General features: G+C 48.5%; 1 protein-coding gene across 2 annotated transcripts in view; it reads left to right on the top strand.

The window, feature by feature from the left end:
- Window positions 1-25545, top strand: part of LOC119446256 (6-phosphogluconate dehydrogenase, decarboxylating) — a 56144-nt gene that overhangs the window by 4810 nt on the left and 25789 nt on the right. The window contains exon 1 of one of the 2 annotated variants that reach the window (XM_037710640.2): window positions 17607-18684. The exons of the other annotated variant lie outside the window; for it this stretch is intronic. Within the exon in view, the coding sequence (XP_037566568.1) occupies window positions 18635-18684 (50 nt within the window). The 5' untranslated portion in view covers window positions 17607-18634. Of the gene's footprint in view, window positions 1-17606; window positions 18685-25545 lie in introns of those variants that run through there. 2 annotated transcript variants of the gene reach the window in all.

Here is a 25545-nt window from a genome sequence, read left to right as displayed (position 1 = left end):
TCGGTGGAAACCAATTAGTGTTCTGTATACATAATTATGTTCAGGGTTTTACACATGATTGCAGTTTCCTGACAGATAGATACAAATAAAGTCTGAAGCAACACAGATTCATTTTTGAAAACGACATAAACACAGCTCGCATGCATTTATTTACCCGACTGTGCACGTAAGCATTGGGCACGCATTTGGGAAACATGCACCAAACCGGTTTTTACGCATATTCCACGATGACCGTGTGTTTGTCACAAAAGTGGAGGTTTGCTGACTGAAAACACGTACGAATTATATTGCAGCACAGATATTCTGCGTGTAAAGGATGCGTAAACGACACGACTGCCGCGTAAGCTTCAATGTACGCCGCTCTCGGAGGCCGTGACGGAAATTGTTTTCAGTAGCGTAAGTGGACCATAGATGGCGACACGTTAGTGCGCGGAGTGCTGGGACGCTAAATGCTAGAGGGGAGCAGCAACTCTAGTAAAGGCAGCTAAGCGTCCTGGTCATTAATAAAAGAAAACGTAAAAAAAAAGAAAGAAAATTGCGACGTCGGTGAACTTGCGGTGCGTTGCAAGCAGAAGAGCTACACCGCTCTCTCTTCCTTGGCATCCAGTCTAATCTTTTTGCACCAAGTTTTCGCGAATCTAGAAGAGAATGCTTGTGTGCATTCCAGAAAGCTTTTTTGCCTATCGTCTGGAACGGAGAGGCTTATTCTGTTAATGTCGCTCGGCGACATTAACAGTTGGCACAGTTGATATAGTTGATACAGTTGGCACGTAGCCGGCTTGTTAGTACTACAGGTTGTTGATTAATTGCAAGACACTGTTAAATGCGAAGCATTTCTTGGCGAACATTTGCCACTTTGAGTGTATCTATCTAGCCGCCTACGTCTTGGTGCTCTCATGGTCGTTTCCTTAACTTGGTATGTACCAAAGCTGGCATAGTATGACAAAGGTTTATGACGAACGTAAATGATAGGTCATGACATTAATGTCATGATATGCGTGCCATATGTAGGTCATGAAACAGCCTCCTACGTCTTCGTGCTCTCATGGTCGTTTCGTTAACCTGGTGTGTACCAAAATTGGTATAGTATGACATGAGTGTAGAGGAACATAAATGATAGGTCATGACATGTGTGTCATGTAGGTCATGATACAGCCGCCTAAGTCTTGGTGCTCTTAGGGGTAAAAAAAAACCCGATGTGCCAAAGAATCGAGAATTAATGATGGTAATGGGTGCAAGTAAGGTTATGGTAGCAACGATAATCATAGTAGAATACAATTACGACTCAATAATTACCATGACTAAGGGAAAAGTGACAATGACTCAGCGAAAAGAGATCAACACTCAATAACCACTGGAATGGGATCGGACGTGGGCACTAAGTGAAGGAAACACTAAAGGGTGATGGTAGAAGTCATAGTCATGAGCATGACTCCGCAGAAATTATAATGACTCAGCGAAAAATGATTAGCACTCGAAAACCACTGGAATGGGTTTGGACGTGGGTACTAAGGAAAAAAAAACACTAAAGGATTATGATAGAAGTCATAGTCATGAGCATGACTTCGCAAAATTGACAATGACTCAGCGAAAAAAAGATTAACACTCAAAAACCGCTGAATGTGTTCGCACATGGGTACTAAGTGAAAGAAACACTAAAGGATCATAGAAGTCATAGTCATGAGCATGATTCAGCAAAAAATAACAATGACTCAGAGAAAAATGATTAAAGGCGCAACCGCATGCACGCGATTTTCTAGCGACGAGCGGCAGGTTTTGCCTTCGTCGCTGTCGCTGGTCGCGTCGCCGGTTTCTGGCCAGCCAGAGAATATCGCTTGTCGCCCGGAAGTCAGCGCGACGACATCCGCTGGCGACAGCGATTGCGCAACAACATGGCAGCAATCAGTCTGCCCGCTTCGATCTGAATTCGCTCTTGCAACTTGCTCTCTGCTGTGACAGCAAAAAATAAATAGTACAATCAGTCATTGACTGATGACTACATAAATAGTTGTCATCAGTCAGTCAAAAAAAAAAAAAAAAAAAGACTGTTTATTTAAGCCGTTTGAAGGGCCTCTCCGCGAAAGTCTGCTTCGCGCAAGTGAGTTAGAAAGCCTACCAATGATAATCATGAATGGAAATCCTAATTTTTACTATCAAGATATTCGCAGCCTGAGGACAAAAATCTAATGAATTTCGTTGCAATATCTTTTCATCTACTTCTATATTAGTTTTGACAGAGACGTGGCTTTATTCCGAAGTGTCCTCATCAGATTATTTTTCGGTTAACGATATCGTTTACCGCATTGATCGTGACAGCAGTGGTGGTAAGAACATCGAAGGGCGAGTGCTGATCGCTGTTCGTAGTACGCTTGCGTGTGAGCTGCGGGCGGACTTGAAATCCGTTCCCGAATCTGTATGGTATAAATGCAGATTACAAATACGGCGGAGTGGGGAGGGACCCCAAAGCTCCGCCTTTGAAATGTCACCGCATCGCGCAGTTCAAATTTCAGTTTTGGATGTTAGACGCTACGACTTTCGATTTAGGTGCCTACGACGCGCTAAACGTTAGCCAAACGCGGTTGTCCTCAGCGAGCCGCAGTGCGCTTATAGCCTGTGGACTCGTGGCGGCACCCCGCGGTGGCCGCGGTGTAGCCGACCGCAGCGACCAATAGCAGCTGCGTATAGGAATGTACTTTATTACGAAATAAAGCACACAGAAAAGAGTGAGATCATGGCTTCTGTTGAAACGAGAGCATTTGAAAGAAAGGTGACTTCGCGCTCCGTTTGCGAGCTTCATGCACAGCGTACGAGAGCAAAATTTGGCTGAGATATTCAAAGCAGCGTATATGCTACCCGCGGACTATGTTTTTTTCACCAAGCCCGGGGGTTGGTTCAGAGCCCCTTTAACGTACCTGGAATACGTCTTTCTGGGGTTTTACGTGCCAAAACCAGTTCTGATTATGAGGCACGCCGTAGTGGAGGGCTCAGGATTAATTTTGACCACCTGGGGGTCTTTAACGTGCACTACGACGCAAGCACACGGGCGTTTTTGCATTTCGCCTCCATCGAAATGCGGCCGCCTGTGCCAACCTCTCGATATCTCACCTTAGCAACTATATTACACATAGAGAGTCCACTCTCCTTCATTTTGATTCTTTCATCAACATTTTACAGTGAAACCATGTGCCGAATTCGCATCATGGATATATATTGGACTTATGTTTGTCGAATATGAAAAGCGCGCGTGTCTCCTACGATGACAGAAAACTGGTTCGACCAGACGAGTACGCTGAAGTCACCCTTGTCCTACCAAAAGTACCAAAACCACCAGGTTGTTCCTGGGCATGTTAATGAAATTGACTGATTATTATTTTTAACGGCGAAGCTGTTTAAGCCAGCCGTAATTTGTGCGTGTGCCACGCAATGATCATCATCAGCATTGGCTCGAGCGTCGTCGTCTTCTTTCGCGGCCGAGTCGTTGGCGCCCCTTGGTTAGCGCACGAACTCGAGCTCGGCACACGCTCGTGCCACTGCTCCCGCGAAGTTCGTCGTCTTCTTCCACAGCTTCTCTTCCTTAGTCTCTTCTGTAGGCGTAATGGGGAGCCAAAGCTTTCACTAGGCCGCTCAAAGCACGAGTCACAACGAAGCTGGCCGGTTGATTGCGTCTCCCGGTAGTAGGTAGGTTGAACTTGGCCTTGTCGAGGTTGAACTAGGTAGCAGCTAGGTTCGGCCTTGGCTATGCCTGAGTTGAGCTTGGTTATGCCAGGTATCTCTTATGTTATGACGCAATCGATCGGCCAGCTTCGCTGTGTCTCGAGCTTTGCGCGGCCTAGTGCAAGCTTTGCCGTTTTTTATTTTTATTTAGTGTGCTCCACAAACCCTGTATTCACGTCGGGGCCGTAGCGTCGGTGGTTGGAGGGCTTGCTAATTGATCAGTGCTGGTTGCTCCAATAGTGGGAACGCAGCAGCTACTGGTACAATCTCCAGGTACTGGTATACAATCTCCAAACCGTCTGTTGCGCTCCATAGCGCCAGTGTGCACATAAAGCGTTTCAATAGGTCTACTGAAACGATCTATGGCGTTGTTGTTGTTGTTGTTGCCTCAAAACATGGCTCGTACCCACGAGGGGGATTGGCCACACTGGATAAAATAAAACATATGGCGTTTTTCCGGCTTCCACTAACAAACTCCATGTTCCCGTCACATTTTTCAATACCTCACGTTCACAACTGTGGCCAAGTCACAGGCGTCCTTTGTGAACGTGTTTCCCCACATCATTTCGCCAGGGCCACCGGCAGCACTTGTGCTGTTGTGTACAAGTGTAGACAAGTTGTTGCCCAGTGTGAACGAGGCCCTGACAACATGAAGGCAGGAATGGCCATCTGAGGGTAGTGACCAACTTCTCATTCGAATCGATAGCGGACTGAAGTGGTTACGGCGACGCGTGGTCGTGCAAATGATATTGCACTTTAATGAACGACAAGACAAGCACCATACTACGTCGTTTAATAAAACGTTAGATCTTGCTCAACTACCGTACGTTAATTACATATATGCTGTCTTCGTGTCCCTGGAGTCGTCTGGCATAAAACGTTTCGCTTGTGCCGAAACGGGTGATCGTCGTTCGTGTCACCCCACGTGACACGCTTAATCGAACGCGCAAATCACAGCCCCGCGATCTCCTTGCAGAGTTCTTTTCTCAGCTTCGCGCGACTGACAGCACGGACAATCTGGCTGCTGCTCGTCGATCGAAGAAGCTATCCTAGACGACGTAAACGTCCAAGCTTCGCTTCGTTCAGTGCCTTTTTGCGCTTCGCGACGCATTGGTGGCATTCGGGCATCTCGGAAGCTTCCGCGATGCTGTTGCCGACCTCGGAGGCCGCGGTCCCGGTGCGCCCTCGCCATCCACGTTTCTCGTCGTTGGGCGACCAGGCGGTGACCGGAGAGCAGCAGTTCACGACGAGGCGACGCTGTCTCGTGCCTCGACCGGTGGCAGCTGCGCTCGTCGATGACGAGGTTCGAGCGGCGTTTAGAGCTTCGCCGCTTACGCCGCTTGGCATGGCTACGGTCGTCGCAGTCGAAGTGCTTGCCCGTTGACGGCGACAGCTGCTTGGGCGATCCTTGTCGACGCGCTCGCTGACCGATGTGCTGCAGGTGCGAAGAAGACGCGAGGACTCGCGCTTTCGCCCGCGACGACGACGGCTTCTTTCAAACGAGTCGCTTCGTTTGCCGCCGCACATCGCTGTCTTCGCAACGTCGCGAATACCAAAAGCCGCCGAGCGACGACTCCTCGAGCATTGACGATAACACCGCGCAGCGCAGGTCGTGGCGGCTACGGTCGTCCTCGGAGACGAGCTTCCCGGTGTGTTCGCCTTCGACGTCTTCTTGCTCGTCGGCGTCGCATTGACGTCGTCGTCGTCGGCGCCGGTCGGTGGGGGTTCTTCCAGTACCTGCTTGGTCTTCCGAGAACTCGTCGTGGCCACCTTCCGCGTCGCTGGCTTCGCACGTTCCGCTGCGCGCTCCGTTCGCTCAGAAGAGGGCGATGATCTTTGCCGATGTTCCACGCCACCGTATGTAGCTGCCGCTCGTGTGGTCCTCCGCCGACTCTTCGTCTTAACGACTGCAATGAACTTGTACCACGCAGGAGAAGAGGCGTACGGGGCGATCGCCGACCGGCAGATTAATTCGGTAGTCGATGCCAACAAAGAACAGCGGATCGACAAGCGACGGCTCTTCGTCGCCCGAGGCTGTTCGCTCTTGCTCGGCTTTCTCTCCCCTTTCGGCGTGGCGCTTCCTCTGTGGTCCATGCCGCAGGTCTCGATCGGTGGTGGACTCACGTCTTGCCCACAAAGCGCCGAGTATAGCCTTGTCCTCTAGGAAAGGTCCTCGGGCTCAGCAGGACGCCTTGAGTGAAAGCTTGCTGGCAGGAAAACACACTTTGAGGCAGGGCAGGTGGGAAGCAGTACGGGCAGCTGACGATCGCGACAGAGAAAAACACCCGTTCGATCTGGCGTTCCGAAGGTCCTCCTCGAGCCTGAAAGCTCGCGCAGCACGAAGTGCGCACGCGCACCGCGTGCATCGTCGTCTTCACGGCGGCGCTCTGTGTTTTTATTGTCTATAAATAGCAGACGACGACGACGAGCGGACGTCTGCTTCAACATTTCAGTTATTTTCGATTTCAGTCACTTGTGTGGCGCTTTTTGTTCACTCCGTGTTGGTATATTATTCAAGTTAGCGGGATGATAAAGTCATTTCGTGGCATATACTTAGAATGCAACAACAGGGTTCCTGATTTAGGATGGGAAAATAAAATGAAATAAATACTCATGTGGAGAACTTTGCAGTGGCGTGTATTGCAGATTTTGTAGCTAACGGAACCGACAACTGACTTTTAAGAAGAAGAAGAAGAAGAATTTTTATTTATTCACTCCCGAAAATGAAAGTACAGTAACAAGATATACAGAAGGAGGAAAAGCTTTCTTTTTCCTTTCCTTCATTTCAACGGAGAGCTTACGGCCCACTGTAGTGACCAATACTGCGCAGCGGCTGCGTTGAAAATGGCGTAGACATTTTTGCGAGAATTTTCTCCATCTGTGGTGACGACCGTGTCTACGTGATAAGTGAGAGCGAAAGTGAGTGAGCGTGAGTGAGTGATAAGTGAGTGAGTGGTATCCCGCTGAAGGCATCTCAAACCTGCCAGAGTCGAAACGCTCGCTATGCAATGTAGGAGAAGGGGTACCGAGGGACGCCGATATTTGTTATGTAGTCACAGCCATTAGAAGCCAACGGATAATGACGTGAGTACAACTACAGAGTCAGTGATATAGTGAGTCTGCGTGAGCTTGAGTATCCACTTATTCTGCCGACCTACGGGTAGGAGCCACGCCAAGCTTGCAATTTTGGAACCCATGCAGCGGGCAGTTCCGTAAAAGAGGCCAGCCTCAATGCACCGTGCAGTTAATGCGTTTACTGTGGCAGCGTGTTGGTAAATTTCCAAGCATCTTGAACGCAACAGGTTTTCCTGTCACCAGTTCTCTCACCCATATTTGCCACGCAACTTCGTTAAATCGGGCCAGTCGCTGAGTTCACTTCGTTGCTTCGAGGTTTCCCGCTCGTTATAGCCTCTGTGAATATGTGTCGGATAAATCGTAAGGCACCTATCTATATCTAAGTGCGTGTATTTTTGGGATTTTTAGTGACTGTTGGTGATTTTGAAAATTTCTCCGGACAGGTTGTACGGGTGCTTGCTACGTCAGGAAATTGTGTCTAGTATAAATGCGCAGGTATAAGCACGCGTTCGATCGTAAGCTCTATAGCTCGGTATTTTTGCGGTACGTGGCTGCGATGTAGCTAGCGTACTTAGTGGACGTTGCACATTCTCTCGCAACTGGGTAATTCTATATGATCGACTACTGTGACCCGTTCTCGCAACGAAAAGCGCGCAATCGTGGGAGAGCGTGTTACGCGGATAAGTCGTTTCCACATGCCTACGTTTCACGGTCGGGAGATGCATTTCAAGGTCGTCGTCTTCCGCAGAGCGCACCCCTAGATACTCGTGTTGTAACCCGTCTTCTTGGTCGCGTGCGTGCGTGCGTGCGTGCGTGCGTGTGTGTGTGTGTGTGTGTGTGTGTGTGTGTGTGTGTGTGTGTGTGTGTGTGTGTGTGTGTGTGTGTGTGTGTGTGTGTGTGTGTGCTTTGCTTTCTTGCTCTTTACGCACGCAGACATACAGACAAATGTGCACACACAGACAGAGAGAGAGAGATAGAGACCATCGATGTAATTTTCCAGCAGAACGGTGGCAAGAACGAATATTTCAAGGGCTACTTGATTTGAAAACGCCTTTATTGGTGAGTGAGCGCGTCTAACGTATTCAGTGACTCAGCACCGTGACTATATATACTAAGTCGTGCGTAACGTTGAGCATCATGTGCTGTTGTTCGGAAGTCTTACGTCTAATTTTATGACTTGCGGAGCTGAGTAAATAATTTGGGCTAATTATGCAACCAGAAAGAAAGCGAAAAAAGGTAGAAAACGATGGATCCCGCGCATACGTGTGAATTGGTAATAAAGGAAGCTTTCTTTGATGTTTCAGACTGTTTGACTCTCTCGCGTCCCCTGATGATGTTTTCTCCGCGTGGCTGACGCATCTCCTTGAATTTGGCTTCCACGCATAGCAAATGCCGCGGACAGGGTCGGTGCCGTTAGCTACGCGGTACGACGAGAGATGGCGTGAGTGTTCCGTTGGTAGTAGAATTCGCCGCGAGATTACAAGTGGCAGCACCGTTACCGCATGTGGATAGGCGGCTGACGACGCGCATTGAAATGTATACACGGCAGCGTACCACCGCTGGTGAACAATTTGGCCCGATTTTCTGGTAATGGAACGCGCTGACTGCAGTTAACTGACATAATATTGCCTTCCAATGGGCACATATTTGGCGCAGAACGTTTCTATTTACTTGGAAAAAGCGCTGACTGTTATTCAACGCGGTGTGGGACTATACCACTCAGCCGCAGTCTCTGTTTCGGCACTTTCTTGGGACTTTTCATTTATGTTCCGCTTTCATTCCGTCTACTGTGTTGATATTGTTGCGCAAGGTAATTAATACCCCATTCTCTGCGAATCTTGCACTTGTTTAAGAAAGTCTGTATTCCTGTGCGATTAGAATTACAGAATGGGTACCAAGAGAAGGGAAGCGCAGTTGAGGAGGCCAGAAAACTAGGTGGGCTGATGAAATTGGGAAATTTGCAGGCGCAAGGCTAGCGCAAGACAGCTAGCTATAGCGCAATCTGCTATCGCAAGACAGGGGTAATTGGAGATCGCAGGGAGAGGCCTTCGTCCTGCAGTGGACATAAAAGTAAGCTGATTATGATGATGATGATTCCTGTACAATGAAAGTATGAAGTGAACAGGCGCTCTACATCATCAATTCTACGCCCCATACACCTGCGTTCCTTCTTTTTTTTTATGCGCTGTGAAATGCAAACAGTTAATGAGTTCACTAAAGCGAACCGGGCCACTGTGAGTGACAGTACGGAAGTAGGATCGTCAGGTTGCTTCAGACGAGATTATTTTTATCGCCCTTGCGCGGTGAGTTGTTTGATGACATTTTTTTTTCGAAACCACGCGAAACTATTACCTTACGGCATCATAAGCAGCATATTACAAGATCATCCAAACACACTAGGAACAAACATTATCACTGCGACAGAAGTGCGAGGAAAAGGCTGGCATCGGAATATTTTGCCTGCACTCGATACCCGCCGCGGCGGCCGCATTTCGATGGAGGCGAAATGCTGTAGTGCATGTTAAAAAAACCCCATTGGTCAAGATTTATCCGGAGCCCTCCACTACGGCGTGCCTCATAATCAGAACTGGTTTTGGCACGTAAAACGGCAGAAAGAAGAAAACCCGACTGATAGTTCTCATCAAGGTTGCCTGACTTTGTGTCTATTTTTTCTGGCTGAACTTATAGCAGTAAGTCTAGCTTTACGTAAATTAGACAAAACAACTACAATAGCTGCTGAATTCTTTGTCTGCGCGCTCTTCCCTTACCGCGTCTAGCGATTCGCCCAGGCTAGAACTATTTCACTTGCAAGTTGCTGCCTATCTGCAATGTGTTCATTTGATTTGGGTGCCCGGTCGTAAAGGTTTGTCATTCAATGAAACTGCCGATTCACTGGCAACGACGTCACTTTTCGGGCCTGTCTTTCCTGCTCTATACCGGTGACAGCACACATCACGGCGGCTAGATTTCGGATGTGTTCGAAAAGCAGAGCGCATACGAAGCTACCGGCGCATGCACTTTGTCCCCATCGCAGATCGCTTTGAAGATGAGGCCCGCGCGGGCGCCCACTTCGCCCGCATCGAAGATCGCTTTCAAGATACGGTGCGGCCGCGCTGTGAACAGCAGCCGATGTAGCAGAACGCACTCCCCCCGCCCCTGTCCGTCGCCTCGCCCCCGCGTCTCGCGCGCGCAAAAGGCGAAAGACGACCGCGCGTTTCTGGCCTGCCTTCCTCGCGTTCGCTTCATTGAGCCGAGATTGCCGGCTCCCCTCGTACGCTTTCACTCGCACACACTGCGTACGGCGCGCGGCGACGAGTTTATCGCCGTTAGACTTTATACGGAACCTCATGGCGACGACGACGGCGACGGCAGAAATGCGCTTGGAGTGTCCATATATTTGCTATCGCAATAAAATGAAAGCCTTACCAGGCCCAGTACTGACTGCTTCTCCTGATTATAAGCACGTGGTATTTTCCTGGCGTAGTGAATCCTGTAACACGATGACGTTTGAGGTGTCCCTCATAAAATTACGTTGCCACATTCCCTCCCTGAACTTCTACTTACACAGGTCGGGATTGGTGCCCGCTACTCTCTGCTCGTTTTGTAATGAGGAAGAAACATTTCATCACTTCCTTCTATCTTGTCGCCGCTTTACTGCTGCAAGAAAAACAATATTGGAACTACTTCTTCGAAGACTTGGCCAGCACCGAATGCCCTGTTAAAACTCTATATTTTCGTTTTTTTCTGTACTTTGAAATCAATGATTATTCATTCGACCTGATCTCAATGATTTTATTTTAACTAATAATTTTACGTTCTATAGCGCTAAGTCCATATATATTCTGTAATTTATTCTTCATTATATAAATTGGAATAACCCATCCATTTCTGTGCCAATCCCACATAGTGGGTATATAGGAGCCCCGTGCTTTACGGGGAATAACAAAAAAACACCTTTGATATTTGTTCGGGGGGTATTTATATTGTTGATCGCACCTTGTCAGCGAACGCACTTCAAGAATGGCAGCCGACCCAACCGCGACTCGCCCTTCAGCGGTGGCAACGCAGAACCGCTGACTTCGTGTTCCTCATTACAATAGCCCCGGCGACGAAGACTACTAGCCATCCTGGCGTCTTAGGCCCACTAGTCAACGAGAGGGTCGCAGTATAGGGCCTGTGGCAGCTGACGTGAACCGTTCCACGTTCAGGGCTGCGGTTGTCGAAAAAAAAAAGAAATGTCAGTGGCTATGCGATGTACTTGACGGGCAATGTACATTCGACGACCATGTACGGGCCACGATATTTGGTGGCAAGCTTGGGAGGCGGGCCGCGGCAGTCAGAAACGGAATCCAAAGCCACGGGAACGAGCCGGCTGGGAAATTGTGATTTGCTTTCCGTGAAGATCATGAACGACGTGTATCGCGGATTGGAAATGTCCCGAACATAACGGGTGGCGTGGATGAATAGAGCTTTGCGCTCTGACTCTTTGGTCGTGGTGTAGGATGAAATTGCCTGGTTGATGATTTGAGTCACGAGATTTTAATCTCCCGAAGCGATATACATGTGGTTATGCATAAGAGACGCCGTATAGTGTGGGGCTGCGGATTAATTTTGATTTTTAACGTGCACCTAAATCTAAGTGCAAAATGCATCGATGGCCCAGTTAGCGCTTATGAGCTACCTTTGAAGTTCTGATAGGTGATGAGTGCTGATAAATTCCTTAGATTGAAAGCGCCGTAAAGCCGCACAAACTGCGACCGTAAAACTTTCGGCGAGGTCGCGGGATCAAATCCCTGCCACGGCGGCCGCATTTCGATGGAGGCGAAATGCGAGAAGAACCCCGGGCAGGTGGTCCAAATTATTTCGAAGGCCCCCGCTACGGCGTGCCTCATAATCAGATCGTGGTTGTGGCACGTAAAACCCCATAATTGAGAGAGAGAGAGAGGGAGACAAAAGAAAGCTCAACGAACGTTGACAGTGGGAGCGCTTTTTTGCCGCGTCCTGTTGCTAGACAACAACGTCTTGGAATGAATGGCAGGTCTCGAGGAAAGTGGTGACCGAAAGTGCCTTCTCACTGTTATCTTTTATTACGAGTTCTTGCGCTACTAAGTATCATGTTAAGTATAAAACACCACTTCACCCAAGAAGAAGTTATTCTGAGGTGCTAAAGCACTTATGATTCGTGCTCATACTCATATATATCGAAACGTGGCGGCCATGATGCGCAGAGCGAAATAATAATTTGCCTGTAATCCGGTATCTTTTAATCACTGTTGTGCAAATGTTCCGATCACGGAATGGAAGCCGAGCAGTATTGAATATTCAAATTTAGCGGCAATTCCGTGCTTAGCACCAGGTTTGAGAAATACGTCTTCGACCTCTGTGGCTAAGTGCATCAGTGATGGTCCGGTTAGTACATGACTAACATGAGCTATGGCTGGAGTTCTTATTAGTGATAAGGGATTCTAGGGGGCACAGTTGTAGGCGTACTTCTCGAAATGGCTGCTAAATCAGGATTTCCGTTACATATGTACTACGTCATTACTTATCGTCTTCTATCCCGCAGTTGGAACATGTGCTCAGAAGTCATTGAAATTTCTATGAGTGAACTTTCGTCAATTATAACTGTAACTGTGACTATTATTACTGTATTCTTTTTCTTCTTTTACTGTGCAAACATCTGTTATTTTCCACTTCTGCCTGTAATGCCCTCGGGCCTTGGAATTATGCTAAATAAATAAAATAAATTACCATAGAGGGGGCACTCTGCAGTTATGTATTGCAAGTAGCGCGTATACCCTCTTCAACAATCCATCTGATGTGACAGAATTGCGATATGTACCACACATATTTGATAAGTCTGTTTCCATTAAATAGGTAATCCGGTATATTTGAGGAAAGCAGTGTAGTTTCAGTCATGCTTTTTTTTTTTTTTTTTGTCGTTGGAAGCACATTTGGTACTGGTGGAACTGAAATGCCAGAACTGAACTGCCAGAGCAGCTGGCTTGCTCCAGAGTGCGTTTGACTTCTGAAGTATAACGCAAAGGTTTGACTGCAGAAGTTGGCAGGCTCATGAGATTCTCGATTTTGTGAAGTTGACCCGAATGTCATTTGACCCTAACTCCACATAATGAGACGAGGTTGGCAACACCTACAAGCTCTGTGATTGAGGTGAGCAATTCTGACTTCCATCTGTGAGGTCGAATGCTTGGTGAAGTTTGGCTTTTGAGGTTAATCTTTTGCAGCTGCTTATTTGTACATTTGCCGGTACTGTGTGATTGAGTCGACGGTATTGAGTACACTTTCGTCCAGTGTAAATTTTTACGTATTTAAAAATATATGTTCACGTATACATGTAGGTGAGGTTGACTGAAGCCATGATGGCGCCTTGACCTAGCATGTACTATCGCAGCCTATAGTAAGAAACATTTAATTCGCTCTACCATAACTTTGAGCCATCTGTATTAGATGGATCGGAACCGTGAAAGACATGAAGCACTTGCGATATTAAGTACCTGATCTTGAACTCACGAAACAAGGCTTAGCTTGAGGACCCGATTTCAACCTCAATAATGAGGTAAGGCGAGGCCGTTCGGAGCAACAGTGTCAGTCTCTTGAAAGCACCTCAACTTGATGGTACGAGTTTCAAACTAAGTGAGGTCGTCTAACCTGACTGGCGGTTTACGTGAGATCGCACCCTATAGGTCGTTTGCCCACCTTTTGTCTTGAGGTTTAGGCTTCTTTGCGCAATTAAGTCCGCTCTCTATTCCATAGCACTGAAGTTTGCGTGTTTGCGGAGACCGTCTACTATGATGTACTTAGATGGGTCATTTAACACCATATTTACACAAGCACTTCCAGCTGTCATTAAGCGGATAACCGACGGGATTAGTGACAGTTGACTGGAGTCTACACGGCAGCCCAAACTGCCATTGAGATCTCAATGACAATTGAACTCAGCGGTGGCTGGAGGTCACAGGCGGCAGTCAAGACGGTGAACTTTTCAAGGTGGCAGCCCCGATGATGTGGTGTGTTATCCGGAGAGACCGATAAAGCGAAGAAATTTAAGTGAATTTCAGTGGGTGTGAACATGACAGACACCGTGCACGTCTTTCTGGGAGATGGTTTGTATATATGAGAGGCTTATTACAATATTTTTCGGAGAAATGAAAAACAAGGCGCATGAACGAATGGCGTCGTGAAAAGTTATAGAAATGCGATGATAGAATAACGTCACATTCAAACAGCAGAACAGTTAGGTATTGGGGACGTTGCTAAACGTACTAGACAGTTATTTTAGCACACTCAGGCAAGGACGAGAGGAATAAGTGCGCTAATTTCAACCGTTCATTCTCTGGAAATTCGCACACGTATGTCCCACTTATATACTCGCCCGTCACTGTTGCTGCAAACGTCACACCACTCCTTTTAACAAGGCCTTGTCTTGATCTAGCAAATCAACGATAGCTAAACAGAAGGCCTGATATGTAAGTGTGTATGGTAGATGCACACAGTATATAAATGTGTGAATTGTGTGTATAGGTATACAAGTGTGCAGCTTGCAATTTTACTGTCTTGGCTTTGTGTTTGGTTTCACAAACCTTGTGCGGATCTGCAGTACAAAGCAGCCTAGCTTATTATTTTAGGATGGACAAATGACGGGGGCGAAATGCGAAAACACCCGTCTATACTTAGGTTTAGGTGCATGTTTTAAAGAACCTGAGGTGTTCCAAATTATTCCGGATCGAGTCCCCCGCTATGGCGTGCCTCTTAATCAGATCGTCGTTTTGGCACGTAAAACCCCACAATATAATTTTTAGGAGGAACAAAACAATGACCAGTGAAAAGTACCTTGAAATGGGGATCTATAAACCGACTCCGCATAATCACGTGACCAGTGAAGTTTTCGAGGTGAAAACGTGTAAACTCAGTCGCCGGTCGTCCACATCAATTCCAGTTGAAATACTTAACTGCCCTTTGTTTAAATGATCATTGAACTTGACCCTGTAAAATAAAGGGGAAGATTATTATCCAGATTAATGTGGCACGAAGCTAGTTTACATAGTTCGCGAGTTTCAAGTTATCATGTTCGCCGCCGCCACCTGAAAGCCTTCTGCCTAACTCACTTGAAATACTTATCGAGAAAAAAAATAATAATAATCCTGCTTAGCTCTGCCCCGGAATGGCCGTGTTCGATCATTGGACCAGGACGAATTAAGATATGATAACGGATCGATACTGTCATGTATGTGTCTTACATTTTGCCGCTGCTTTCGCCGAGTTATTGATGTTATCATAACGCTGTTGTCTCATTTGAAAAACGCGCTCTCCGTATCAGATTACGTCACCTGTGTGACGTCATGAGCGCCAGAAACGGCACCCCGTCTAATCCGATTGATTGTACGTTTGTCGCGAATTCTGTGGTTCACGCGTAATTGGAAGCGAGCACCACTGACGGCTCTGGGTTAAGATCTTACAATGAAAACTTATTTTGAGGCACGCTTAGTAGCGGGCCAATTCACGCGCTCTCATTGGATTTGACAAGCTACAGGACTCCTTAGCCAATAGAAAGGCCGAATGCCCCTCGAGGTGTGTTCATTCGCGCCGCGTCGTCTGCTCAGCGGTTGCTGAATTCGCTGTATACGACGTACATGCACAAGAGAGAGAGAGAGAGAGAAATAGAAGAGGGGAAAGGCAGGGAGGTTAACCAGACGCACGTCCGGTTTGCTACCCTACACTGGGGGAAGGGGTATAGGGATGATAAGAGGAAGAAAGGAGATAGGGAGAGCACAGTTTCGCGCACATTTGAAGCTTCGCACGAAGTCTACACACGGTCGCAAAGACCTGTCGACTTGAGGTACTGCAACAACGCTTTCGTGGCTTTCTGTGCCATCGACGCATACGGCCATGGTCCAAGGATCTTCATTTCCGAAAATGGCCTAGAGTCCAGCCGGTTCAATGCTGTCCGAAGAGCTTCACGCTCGACGTCGAACTGGGGACAGAGACATAAGACGCGTTCAATCGTTTCTCTGGTTCCACAAGAGTCGCACATGGGCGTATCCCCCATTGTGTATGGGCGTATCCCCATGCACAAAAGTCTTGACATGTCGCGTAACGCTGTAACGTATCATGTACCAAGCAAACAAAACTATCTATAATCCTGCCATTAATCAGACACTTACGCCCAGAACTATATTCCACTTCGCAGGGATATTGCCCGTGTACGCCTCGTATCCTTCGGTAGAGCTGCAAACGACTTGTGAGAGATGGAGTATATAATTGCCGAGTTATAGTTGGTTTTGCCATCTTTCAAATGGAAACATTGACAGGCCCTTCGCAGCTTCGCAACGACCAGAGGGCGCCAAGACGCTTTCATTTATCACCCCGAGACGATGGTCCGAAGAGCAACATCGCTTGCCTGAGCGTTACGCCACGAGCATTCCCAGCTCCAACTCTCGAAAGGTTCTTGCTCCCGATCTCGATCTTAAACATGCTCACTTATGCTGACCATGCGCTCCTTGATTTTTTTCAGATCTCGGACAATCTTGCCTCGTAGCGCGCAATCGGTGTCACGATAGTGAATATTCGTCGCGTCACTCTAATTTTGTTTACACCACCAGCTAGGCGGCTTTCTGGCGCTACTGTCAATATCCCTTTCATCAGTGAAATGTACCTTATACACAGCTGGATGCCTGTCATCCGTATCATGAACCTTGCCGCGTATTTCCCTGCAGGTTTCCTTTTTTTTTTTTTTTTTTTCCAAAACGAGGCTGTACTGCATAACTGTTCCGGTCCCCGAAATGAGACCTCCTTCTCGCCGGTGTAAACGGCCAAACTATGCTCGGGATGGCTCTGCTGGCCGGACCACGTGCGAGCTGCCGCTTCTTCGCTTTTGTGCCGGAGGGAACGTGATAGGAAGTTGATAAAAACGAAGCAAAAGGAAAGAAAGTACCGCGAGAGATTTCGCGAACTTTCACTTCCTTTTTTTTTGGCTAGAAGTTCTCCGCTTCACGTTTCGCCCCTTTTTTTGGCAGCGCACGCACTGGCACCGGTAGCTAGCACGGCGCCGGCATTCCACGTGCCGGATGAATGCTCGTCCGTGGCTGTGTGTCAGCACGCGCTCTTCGGCGTCGGCTTAGCGCGTGACGCTCTGACCGAGAAGACTGCCGCGAGAATTGCTCTTTCTGCAACTTTATTTCCGCCAGGAAAACGAATAAAAGTACACGCAGCCCCCCCCCCATGTTCTGTGGAAGGAGGGCCGTAAGGTTGCTGCTGCCGTCGTCGGCTGCGGCCACAATTGATTCGTCACGCCTCCCGGTATAACTGTGTTGTCCCTCCTCCTCCTGTTAACTGCACAGCACCAACTACGCTGTCATGCCCCCCACCATCACCTCTCTTTCTTAACCCGGTAGACGGGGGCAGCATCGCGGACCTCCCGTAGCTGCTTTGTGTGTCGGTGTGTCGACGCGCGCTCTCGTTTTTAACTTTCACTGTAATCCTCACACACACTGCAAGACAGGGCCGCGCATTGCAAAGTGGCGGCGTCCGGCAGCTCGGTTCGAGGAGGTCGGGAAGGTTGGAGGGGGGAACGGGTGGGAGAGGTGGCCGAGGGGGGGCACACTTCCGTGCGTTTCACGCGCGCGCGAGCACCTAGAAAACGGGTTCCGCGTTTTCTTGTTTCTTTTTCGCTCTTACTTTGTTTCTTTTCTTTTCGTGTCGCGCAGCGGCTAGTGGTCGCGGCTTTTGCGGGCGGCGCGGCGCGTTTAATTTTGCTTGGAGGACCGCTGCCCCGCGCGTTATTACGCCGCTGGAGCTAGCTGGCTGCGAGTCGGCTGCGCTCGTCTGTCTCGATCGTCTGGCTGTGTCGTCTGCTTCGTTTCAAGCCGTGTCGTCTGCTTCGCTTTCGGAGACGACACCGCAGTCGTGTTCGTGTGTTGTTTACCGACAGCGCAGTGCAAGGGAGTGCGACGTGTATGCCTTGGAAGCGTGGTTGCCGGCGGTAACCATCATCACAACCCCCTTTTCCTCCCCCCTCCTCCTGGTATCAGCGTGCCCCAATCTGAAGTGGAGAGCCTGTCAGTGCCGCCCTGCGCAGGCGCGCGTTCAGTCGAGGTTGCCTTCTGTGGCTCTGCTGAGCACGGGCCGTCGCCAGCCTGCTAAGTGACACTGCAACGCTTACTTATCTTCTACCGAGATAACTTTTTTATTATTCAATCGACGGAGAAATAGCACGCCCCCTTCGGTTAAACGACAGGGTGCCCCATCTCTTGAGTGCACTGAGTGGATCGTCTGCAACCGCGTCGAAGGCTCTCCCGATCAGGCCTGGTAGTCCAGAAGTGGACCCACACTGTTCCCGAACCGTTCTTGTTCCCTTCTGCGAGCAACGGCACCGTCTGTTGCTGATTCGTCCAGAGGGTGCACCGCCTGGAAGGTTTGAGACCGAAGAATACTCCTTTTGGTACAAGAAAGAACGTCTCATCCGTGGTTTCGCAGTAGCCGGGATTTCTTTTCACGCCGCAGTGATATTCCGGGATATCTGCAAATCCCCGAGTCATCGCACCGGCTTTTCCTATACTGTTCGACGAAGCACTCTGAGCTGTGCGTCTGACGTCACTCGGCGGAGTGTCCCGGCCAGAAGAAGTCGGCGTTCTACTGTTGACTGACCGTCGCGACTTACTGGCTGGGGAAAAAAAAAAAAACTCTCGCCTCCCGGACCCGTACACGGCGTGTGCTGCTCCTGCGCCGCGCAGTTTCCGTTGTTTAGCCGAGTGCGCCCCGTACGTGTTAGTCACAGCCGGCAACCGACCACTTCGCTGCTGGGTTTACACATCTCCTGCGGTCAGACATGGGCGCCGGTCTCTGCAGCCGTTCGGCCAAGTGGCAACCTGGAAAAGAGTAAGTGTTTGTTGGCGCCTTCTCGCTGTTTTGACTGATTTGATTGGTTGACTGTGACCGCCGTGATAACACCGAGGATCTATACTAAGGACCGCGGCTCTCGTGTCTTTGCTTTTCGATGCGGGTTTTGTCGGGGCTAAATGAAACGGAAAACTGCGCGTTTCCCGGATGAACTCGCAAGAGGATGTACCCGCCGCCACGGTGAGCTCAGTGGCTATAGTGCGTTCTGCTTGCTAAAGAGGTTGTGCGTTCGATTCCCTGCATGCCTGCCGATTGCAAATAGGGATAGGTTATTAACCAACTGCGCAGCCTCGACACCGTTTAGCCCCACAATTTAACAATTCACGTATGGCGTGTCGAAAACTCGTGCACTTAATTTATTATTATTTTTTTTACTTCTTTATTACGCGTTTGTACTTCTACATCTTGCACAGGTTAGCCTTCTCGAAGGAAAACGAGCGAGTTAACGCCCGGTGATGAATCATTGACGTTTGTCTTTCTTGGTGGCCTTGCGAGGTTTTATTTGTCTCGCGTCTTGATAAAATTGCGTCTGGGGTTTGACAGGTCACGGCCTTGGGTCGGCTGCCGGAATGATTGAACGCTCAGCGATCGGGCGCGTTTTCCCCGCGACTGTACTTCTAAGTTAAAGGGACACTAAATAGGAAAATAACATGCAAAGTGGTATTGTGGTAAATTAACACTTTTACAATACTAAGGCCACTCCTACCTGTGGGCTTGATATAAGTGAGAAATGACGCTGAAACGAAAGCCTTTGAAGTTCCCGCACCTGCTTGCTGTTATATCGTTGATTTTGATTGCGTCGATTTATGTCGAGTTATATCACTGAGTTATATTTTACGAGTAAAAATAGACCGCCTCGTATTCCACAGCAGCCAAATATTGAAGTTGGCAAATTTCGCACCAGAGGGGGGGCCCCAGATACGAGAGAATGCTTTGGAATTCGTGACGTCGCATTGATTTACCGGCGCTGCTGTTCGCTTCTGCATGGTAACCAACCTGTTACTTCAAAATAACGAAAACAGTTTACAAAGAACAGTTTCCCAGTTCGCGAACTGATTTGGGGTTGCTCATTATACGGTCCCATTAAAGCAATATCGTGCTGGAGGCTCGTCTTCGATCGATGTACAGGTGCGGACAAAAGTAATTGGAACACGGGAGCTGTGGCACAACTGCATCCCTCTATAGCAGCTTCAAGGGGAAGCGAGAAATTGGATTACGCATGCGCGCAGGACGGCGATCATAGAAGTTCCATCCCAATGCCCTTTAGCAGCAGTGTTGAGGCTGCTATAGGCCATTGGAAGGCGTTTCGGCCGCAGCTCCTGTGTTCCTACGTTCCAATTACTTTTGTCCGCACCTTTACTGTTCATTCTTGATGTCGCTTAGAACTGGACCGTTTAGTCATCGCAGGTTAGCTTTGTCCGATCTTTCTTTAAATTCGAAAGCGGAAAATCCGGCGTTATCATCCGATGATACTAAAACCCACGTGACCAAGTGACTGCGTCACGTTCCTGGCGTTGGACCTGCTGCGGCCTAGCACTGCGAAAAATCCCACGGTGAACAGCCACGGCGTTGGACCTGGCCAACTCCAAAAACTGGATTAAGGTTGGATTAAAGTTGGTACAAATGAGAGCAAGGTGGATTAGGATGGATCGAGTTTCAATTTAAGGTGATAACTAATTAGACAAGTCCTCATGCTTTCGCATTCAAATCGCGTAGGGATACTTAAGTGACTGTCATTTTTTGTCATAAACACGAGGCGACGAATTAATTGGTCCGTGTACACGCAGCTGCTTCTTTCAGCATCTAACCGCTGCATGTATTTAAAGAAAACAGAATTGTTTTCACTATCGTAGTATAACAGTCGACGAGGGCTTACTTGAAAAGCCTTTACGTCCCCGAGCTGTTGCGGTGTCTCGGGATGATATATACTATATATCGTTGCACACAACACGCAAACACCAGCTGCCGGGTTAAACGTACGCTGAAGAGCATGCGCGGCTTGCGTTTCAATATAAGCAGCTGCCCAGGCTCTGAAGTATATCGTCTCGCACCCAGCGAGTGCATTGTTTCTATTTCGCTCCGAAGCGCGCACCTGTCGAGCGCCCCAAACAAGTGCGGTCACCTTTGCGTCACTCATCATTGGCACTTGCTTTCCCCGTATTAGAACGACGAAAAAAAAAAAAAAAACACTAAATGTAGATAACGGAATTCATGTGCGTCACCGGTGGTTGATAAAAAGGGGTAAATGTGTACCGCACAATGGAGTTAATGAGAACGCAATTTTCGCGAATAAGCCCGACTTCGCGTGAAAGTGCTTTCGCGAACAATCAGCCCACATGCAGATGTATATACGCGTCTGACCGGCTTCTCGTCGATAAATATGCATCTTAATATAGAAAGCTTCGTTTGGCTAGTTTGTGCGTGTTTACGCTAAAAAAAAAAAAAATGTGGTGCTAGCAACGTAGATCAACTATACGATAGTGTCTGTTAACGTCGTCTTTACTGTCGTCTTTACTGTCGTTATCTTTGTTTTGTTTCTCGCCACATTTTTGTAGTAAAATTCTGCGAGATATTGGTGCTTGCGTGTTACGAAAGTTCCTACGAGGCAGGACACCCGATATATTCAGGCTCTCAAATTACGAGTCGTTTCCTGAAAATCTTATAAGCTTATAGCGAAGGTACACGGGCGCTTTCGCAGGTGCATATGCGTGGTTGTGTGCCCTTATACCGTGGTTTCCGTGTTAAATACTGCAATGGTTTGCATTGACGTCATTGTTGCTGCAATCTTAGGGTGCTGGGACGTCGAGAGGCTGCGTAAACAAGGGTCGCGGCAGCACGACAGGCGGTATATTGCGCCGAGCGACATGTCGATAACTGGGGACAATGCGGTGAAAAAAAAAAAAAAAAAAAGAACGGTCACTGTCCAGAAGCAAAACAATGTATAGTACGCGCGGTATGTTGCACTTACGTCATCGTGACCGCCATGTTCGGGTACAAGTATGCGGCGAGTATAGCCGTGCCCGTGACGTCACTTGAAAACTATAACCTCCCGAGACCCGAACACAACTGTGAAACACAACCGCTGTCCAAGGTGGTTGTTATTGTCTACTGTTATGTTTCGAACTAGAAAACCATTTTTTTTTATTGATATGTCACGGTTAGATACCAAAAGCTGCGTCTTCATGTACATGAAAAAAAAAAAAAAAAAAAAAAAAAAAAACTGTCTCCATCATCTCCTCATGCTTGCTGTGGTAAAAACTGCATTTCAGTGCTTAATTAAACGCAGAGATGAAGACGGAACTACGTGTAGTACATTGTCACGTTGCTGCCGCGTCCGATATTTTTACGCAATCTCGGTGATTTCGAAACATATTGGTTCCAGGGCCGGTATTTTGTAGCGATGCCTTCCCGGTGCTAATGCCTTTTCGCGCTTGGTCAGTGGTCAGAGCGACGGTCCGCTCACGTTATCAACGGAATCAGCCGGCCGTGAGCGGTGGATGTTAAGGCTATAGTATAGAATAAAGCATAGCGCATCGCTACAAAATACCGGCCCAGTAGCCTAGATCAATTTAGTGTCACCTTTCTCGAAAGCGCATGACAAGAAAAGGACTAAACCACTTTAGTTACACATGCACCGTATACTTCCTGCCCAGAATGAATATTTTGCTTAATCACTTCGGAGTGGATTTCGAAAAAAAAAAAAAAAATTGAAGGCAATGTATTGTATAAGGGGGTCTTGGGAGGATATGGTCGAATTCCTGGTTAACGGGTGTCTTGATCGTTCGAGCCTGGGACGTCACGGTTATATCCTTGACCTCCAAAGAGAACATATGACGCTCCGGCTTTTTCTGCGCGTACTTGGTTGATACCCGCCGCGCTTCGGATGCCAGAGAGAATGAACGGCAGAAAATACAGCGCGCGCGTTCAATTTGGGCAGCGTCATTAAGCGGGATTGAGGCCGAGACGGGTGCATGACCGCTCGGCGTTCCTCCTGTGTCCGTCTCGGCTTCCGGGAACATCAGCGCGGAAATGACGGAAGCCCCCCTTTTTTCTTCTTGACGACCACTTCGCTTAAGCGGCCGCCTGACAAAAGAAAGAGGGCGAGTAGGAGGGGGAAAATGTGTCGCTGCATATGCCTCCCCCCCTCCTTCACGAGACCCGAAAACAGCTTTTCGAGTCGGTTCTGATTACCGCGACTGGTATTGTTACGGACGTGAAAAAAGGAAACCCAACCTTTTGTTTAATATAACAGTGGTTAGATGCTGAAGACGGCATCGTAAGTACTATATGCAGTCACGTTCAATATGAGCTTGCAACAAAATGCCCGAAAAATGCCCAAAATGCCCTTAAGATTGCACCGACTGCGCAGTTTCGGGGCGTTAAGGCCCGCAGTCTTTTTTTCTTTGTGGCAATTAAAAGCCGCCTTTCTTGGCCTTAAGACTCGGATGAAGGTGTCACGTGGCGTGTTAGGTTGGGACGTCGGTGGGCCTCTGCGACTATCAGTCCTTGACAGTCCCGGACTGCATGGGACTGCTGTCCCGCATTCGATTTTTTCGAACAGCTTCGGAAGCTCCGCCCACCAGTCCGTGGGCTGTACAGTGTACTAGAAGAGTGTACTAGTACACTGTAGTGGGCTGCCAGAATCGCGCTCGTTTTTCATGGACTGGGAGTCGCGGACTGGCCGCGAACTGTTGGAGCTGTCGGCAGATTTTTGCTCGCGCAAGCAGCTATATAGCATTCGACGGCTGTCTTAAAAAAGATGCGCGCGCGGTGTTTGACGCCTTGTTGTGAAAGATTCCGTGTGCTCCTGCTGTACTTTGCGCGTTCCAGACGGCAAATACTGTGTGCACTGAGCTTCTTCTTTCTGGGGTCTTACGTGCGAAAACCAGTTCTGATTATGAGGCACGCCGTAGTGGAGGGCTCCGGATTAATTTTGACCACCTGGGGTTCTTTAACGTGCACTACAACGCAAGCACACGGGCGTTTTTGGATTTCGCCTCCATCGAAATGCGGCCGCCGCGGCCGGGATTCGATCCAGCGACCTTTCGGAGGCCATGCTAATCAATTCGCTGGGTAGGGGGCTATCTACGAGTAGCAAAGAGCAGACGGCGGCAGTCAGGAGAGTGACTTCCCGTTACGGTGCTTTCGAAGGAAACCACGGGCAGTCCCCGGCAGTTGGATCACGTGACTGCGACGCGCTCTTCTGTCAGGGCTAGTCAGGCCGGAAGCCGCAGACGGTTTGCGGACAGTCCGGGACTTTGTCGACTCGCAATATTCGGAACGCGCCCCACTGTTGCTTTTCGTCGTCTGTATCGACACAGCGGTCCATACATCGAATTGGTGTTTCTTTCTTTTTTTTTTTTTTTTTCGCGAAAGCCGACGGCAGGAATATGATTAAACCACGTCCTCGTGCGTGTTACTTCATATTCGTGAGGAGCATTTTACGTTATCGCTTCTTAGTAAATTTTGAAAAATATTGGAAAATAATGTTCAATGTAATCTACGAGGGGTCTCGAAAGAGTACACCTGCTACATACCTGCCCTATCGATTCGGACGAAATCGCGTATCCGTACGTGTGCGCGCTGGGCAGATTCCGGAAGTATCGAATTAGTGTACAGTTGGTTATTGTGTAGCGTTGGTTAAAGATTAGCTTCTGTACATCGGGCATAGATGGGAGCATAGCTTCCTACAAAAAAAAAAAATAATAAAGATATTGTAGAGGTGAATCTGGCGCCGCGGTGTCCACGGGATCTGCCAGCATGGTAATGGCGGTTAGTACACGCAATGCGGAAGACGTAGGATCGGCACCCATCTGCGGTTACTTGTCTTTTCGGCCTTTTTCCTTATTACTTCTACGCTTCAATCAAACGTGACAAATAATTTCCCCTGCACGCGCTTCCTGTGGCTTCATTGTGTGTTCTGAAGCATGCCGGAAGTTCAGCACGTGCAGCGAGACCCACTCTCCTCGGATTTCTGTATGCTTTGATTAGAGTTTCTTCATATGCTCCCCTCTAACTTTGATAAGCTTTCCACCTCCTGTTCCGGTGCCTATACTATGGGGACGTATTCTGCGACGATCACTTACGGCGATAGTAAATACCGATCTCCTCGGCGTCAGTAGCGCCGTTAGGTGCGCGCTGATTGGTTGGTTGAGCAAATGCGGACGAGCTGATTGGTTGGTTGAGCACTACGTCACGCGAAGGTGATAGTATCGCCCAGGCGATGGTCGCAGAATACGTCCCCTGGATCCGCCTTCGATAACTTCAGGCAAGCTATAAAGCTGGCACCGAGAGTATAGGCCGTTGTTTATATGCTTTGCCGGGAATAAAAGGTATACACTCGTACTTTCGAGATCCTGCTTTCATCTTTGAGGGTCAGCTGGTCTTTTTTCCTCAGCTTTTTGTTGAAGACTTGAAAGCTTAACGCGCAATGTTTCTTTCCGCGCCGTCGTACGTCGTCGACAGGGTTCACTTTTCGTGTCACCCACCGTATAGGCGTGCAACCCATTCCACCGCGGGGCGGATTTCACCGCAGGCTTTTTTTTTTTTTTTTTTTTTTTTTTTTTTGTGCTTCGCAGCCCACGCTGGGTTTCGCGTTCAAATTGGAGCGGCCCTACGCTTTCGTGTTTTGCTTTTCCGCGCCGAGCCGTGTATAATACGTTGCCACAGGTCTCGTGTATCCTGTTCGTTTCACCTGCCGAAGGTTGGGGGTCCGTTATCGCCCTCTCGTTTTGTATCTCCGGCTTTCCTTCACTGTCACTCAGGCGGAACGAGCAAAACGATTTCGGACTTGGGTGTCGGTGCCCCCTTATGCGCGGTTTGTTGTAGCTTGCATTACCC

Source organism: Dermacentor silvarum, chromosome 3 (genome assembly GCF_013339745.2).
Source record: "Dermacentor silvarum isolate Dsil-2018 chromosome 3, BIME_Dsil_1.4, whole genome shotgun sequence".
Classification (NCBI taxonomy): domain Eukaryota; kingdom Metazoa; phylum Arthropoda; class Arachnida; order Ixodida; family Ixodidae; genus Dermacentor; species Dermacentor silvarum.
The sequence above is the reverse complement of the archived record's forward strand: the minus strand, read 5'-3'. Positions and strand labels throughout refer to the sequence as shown.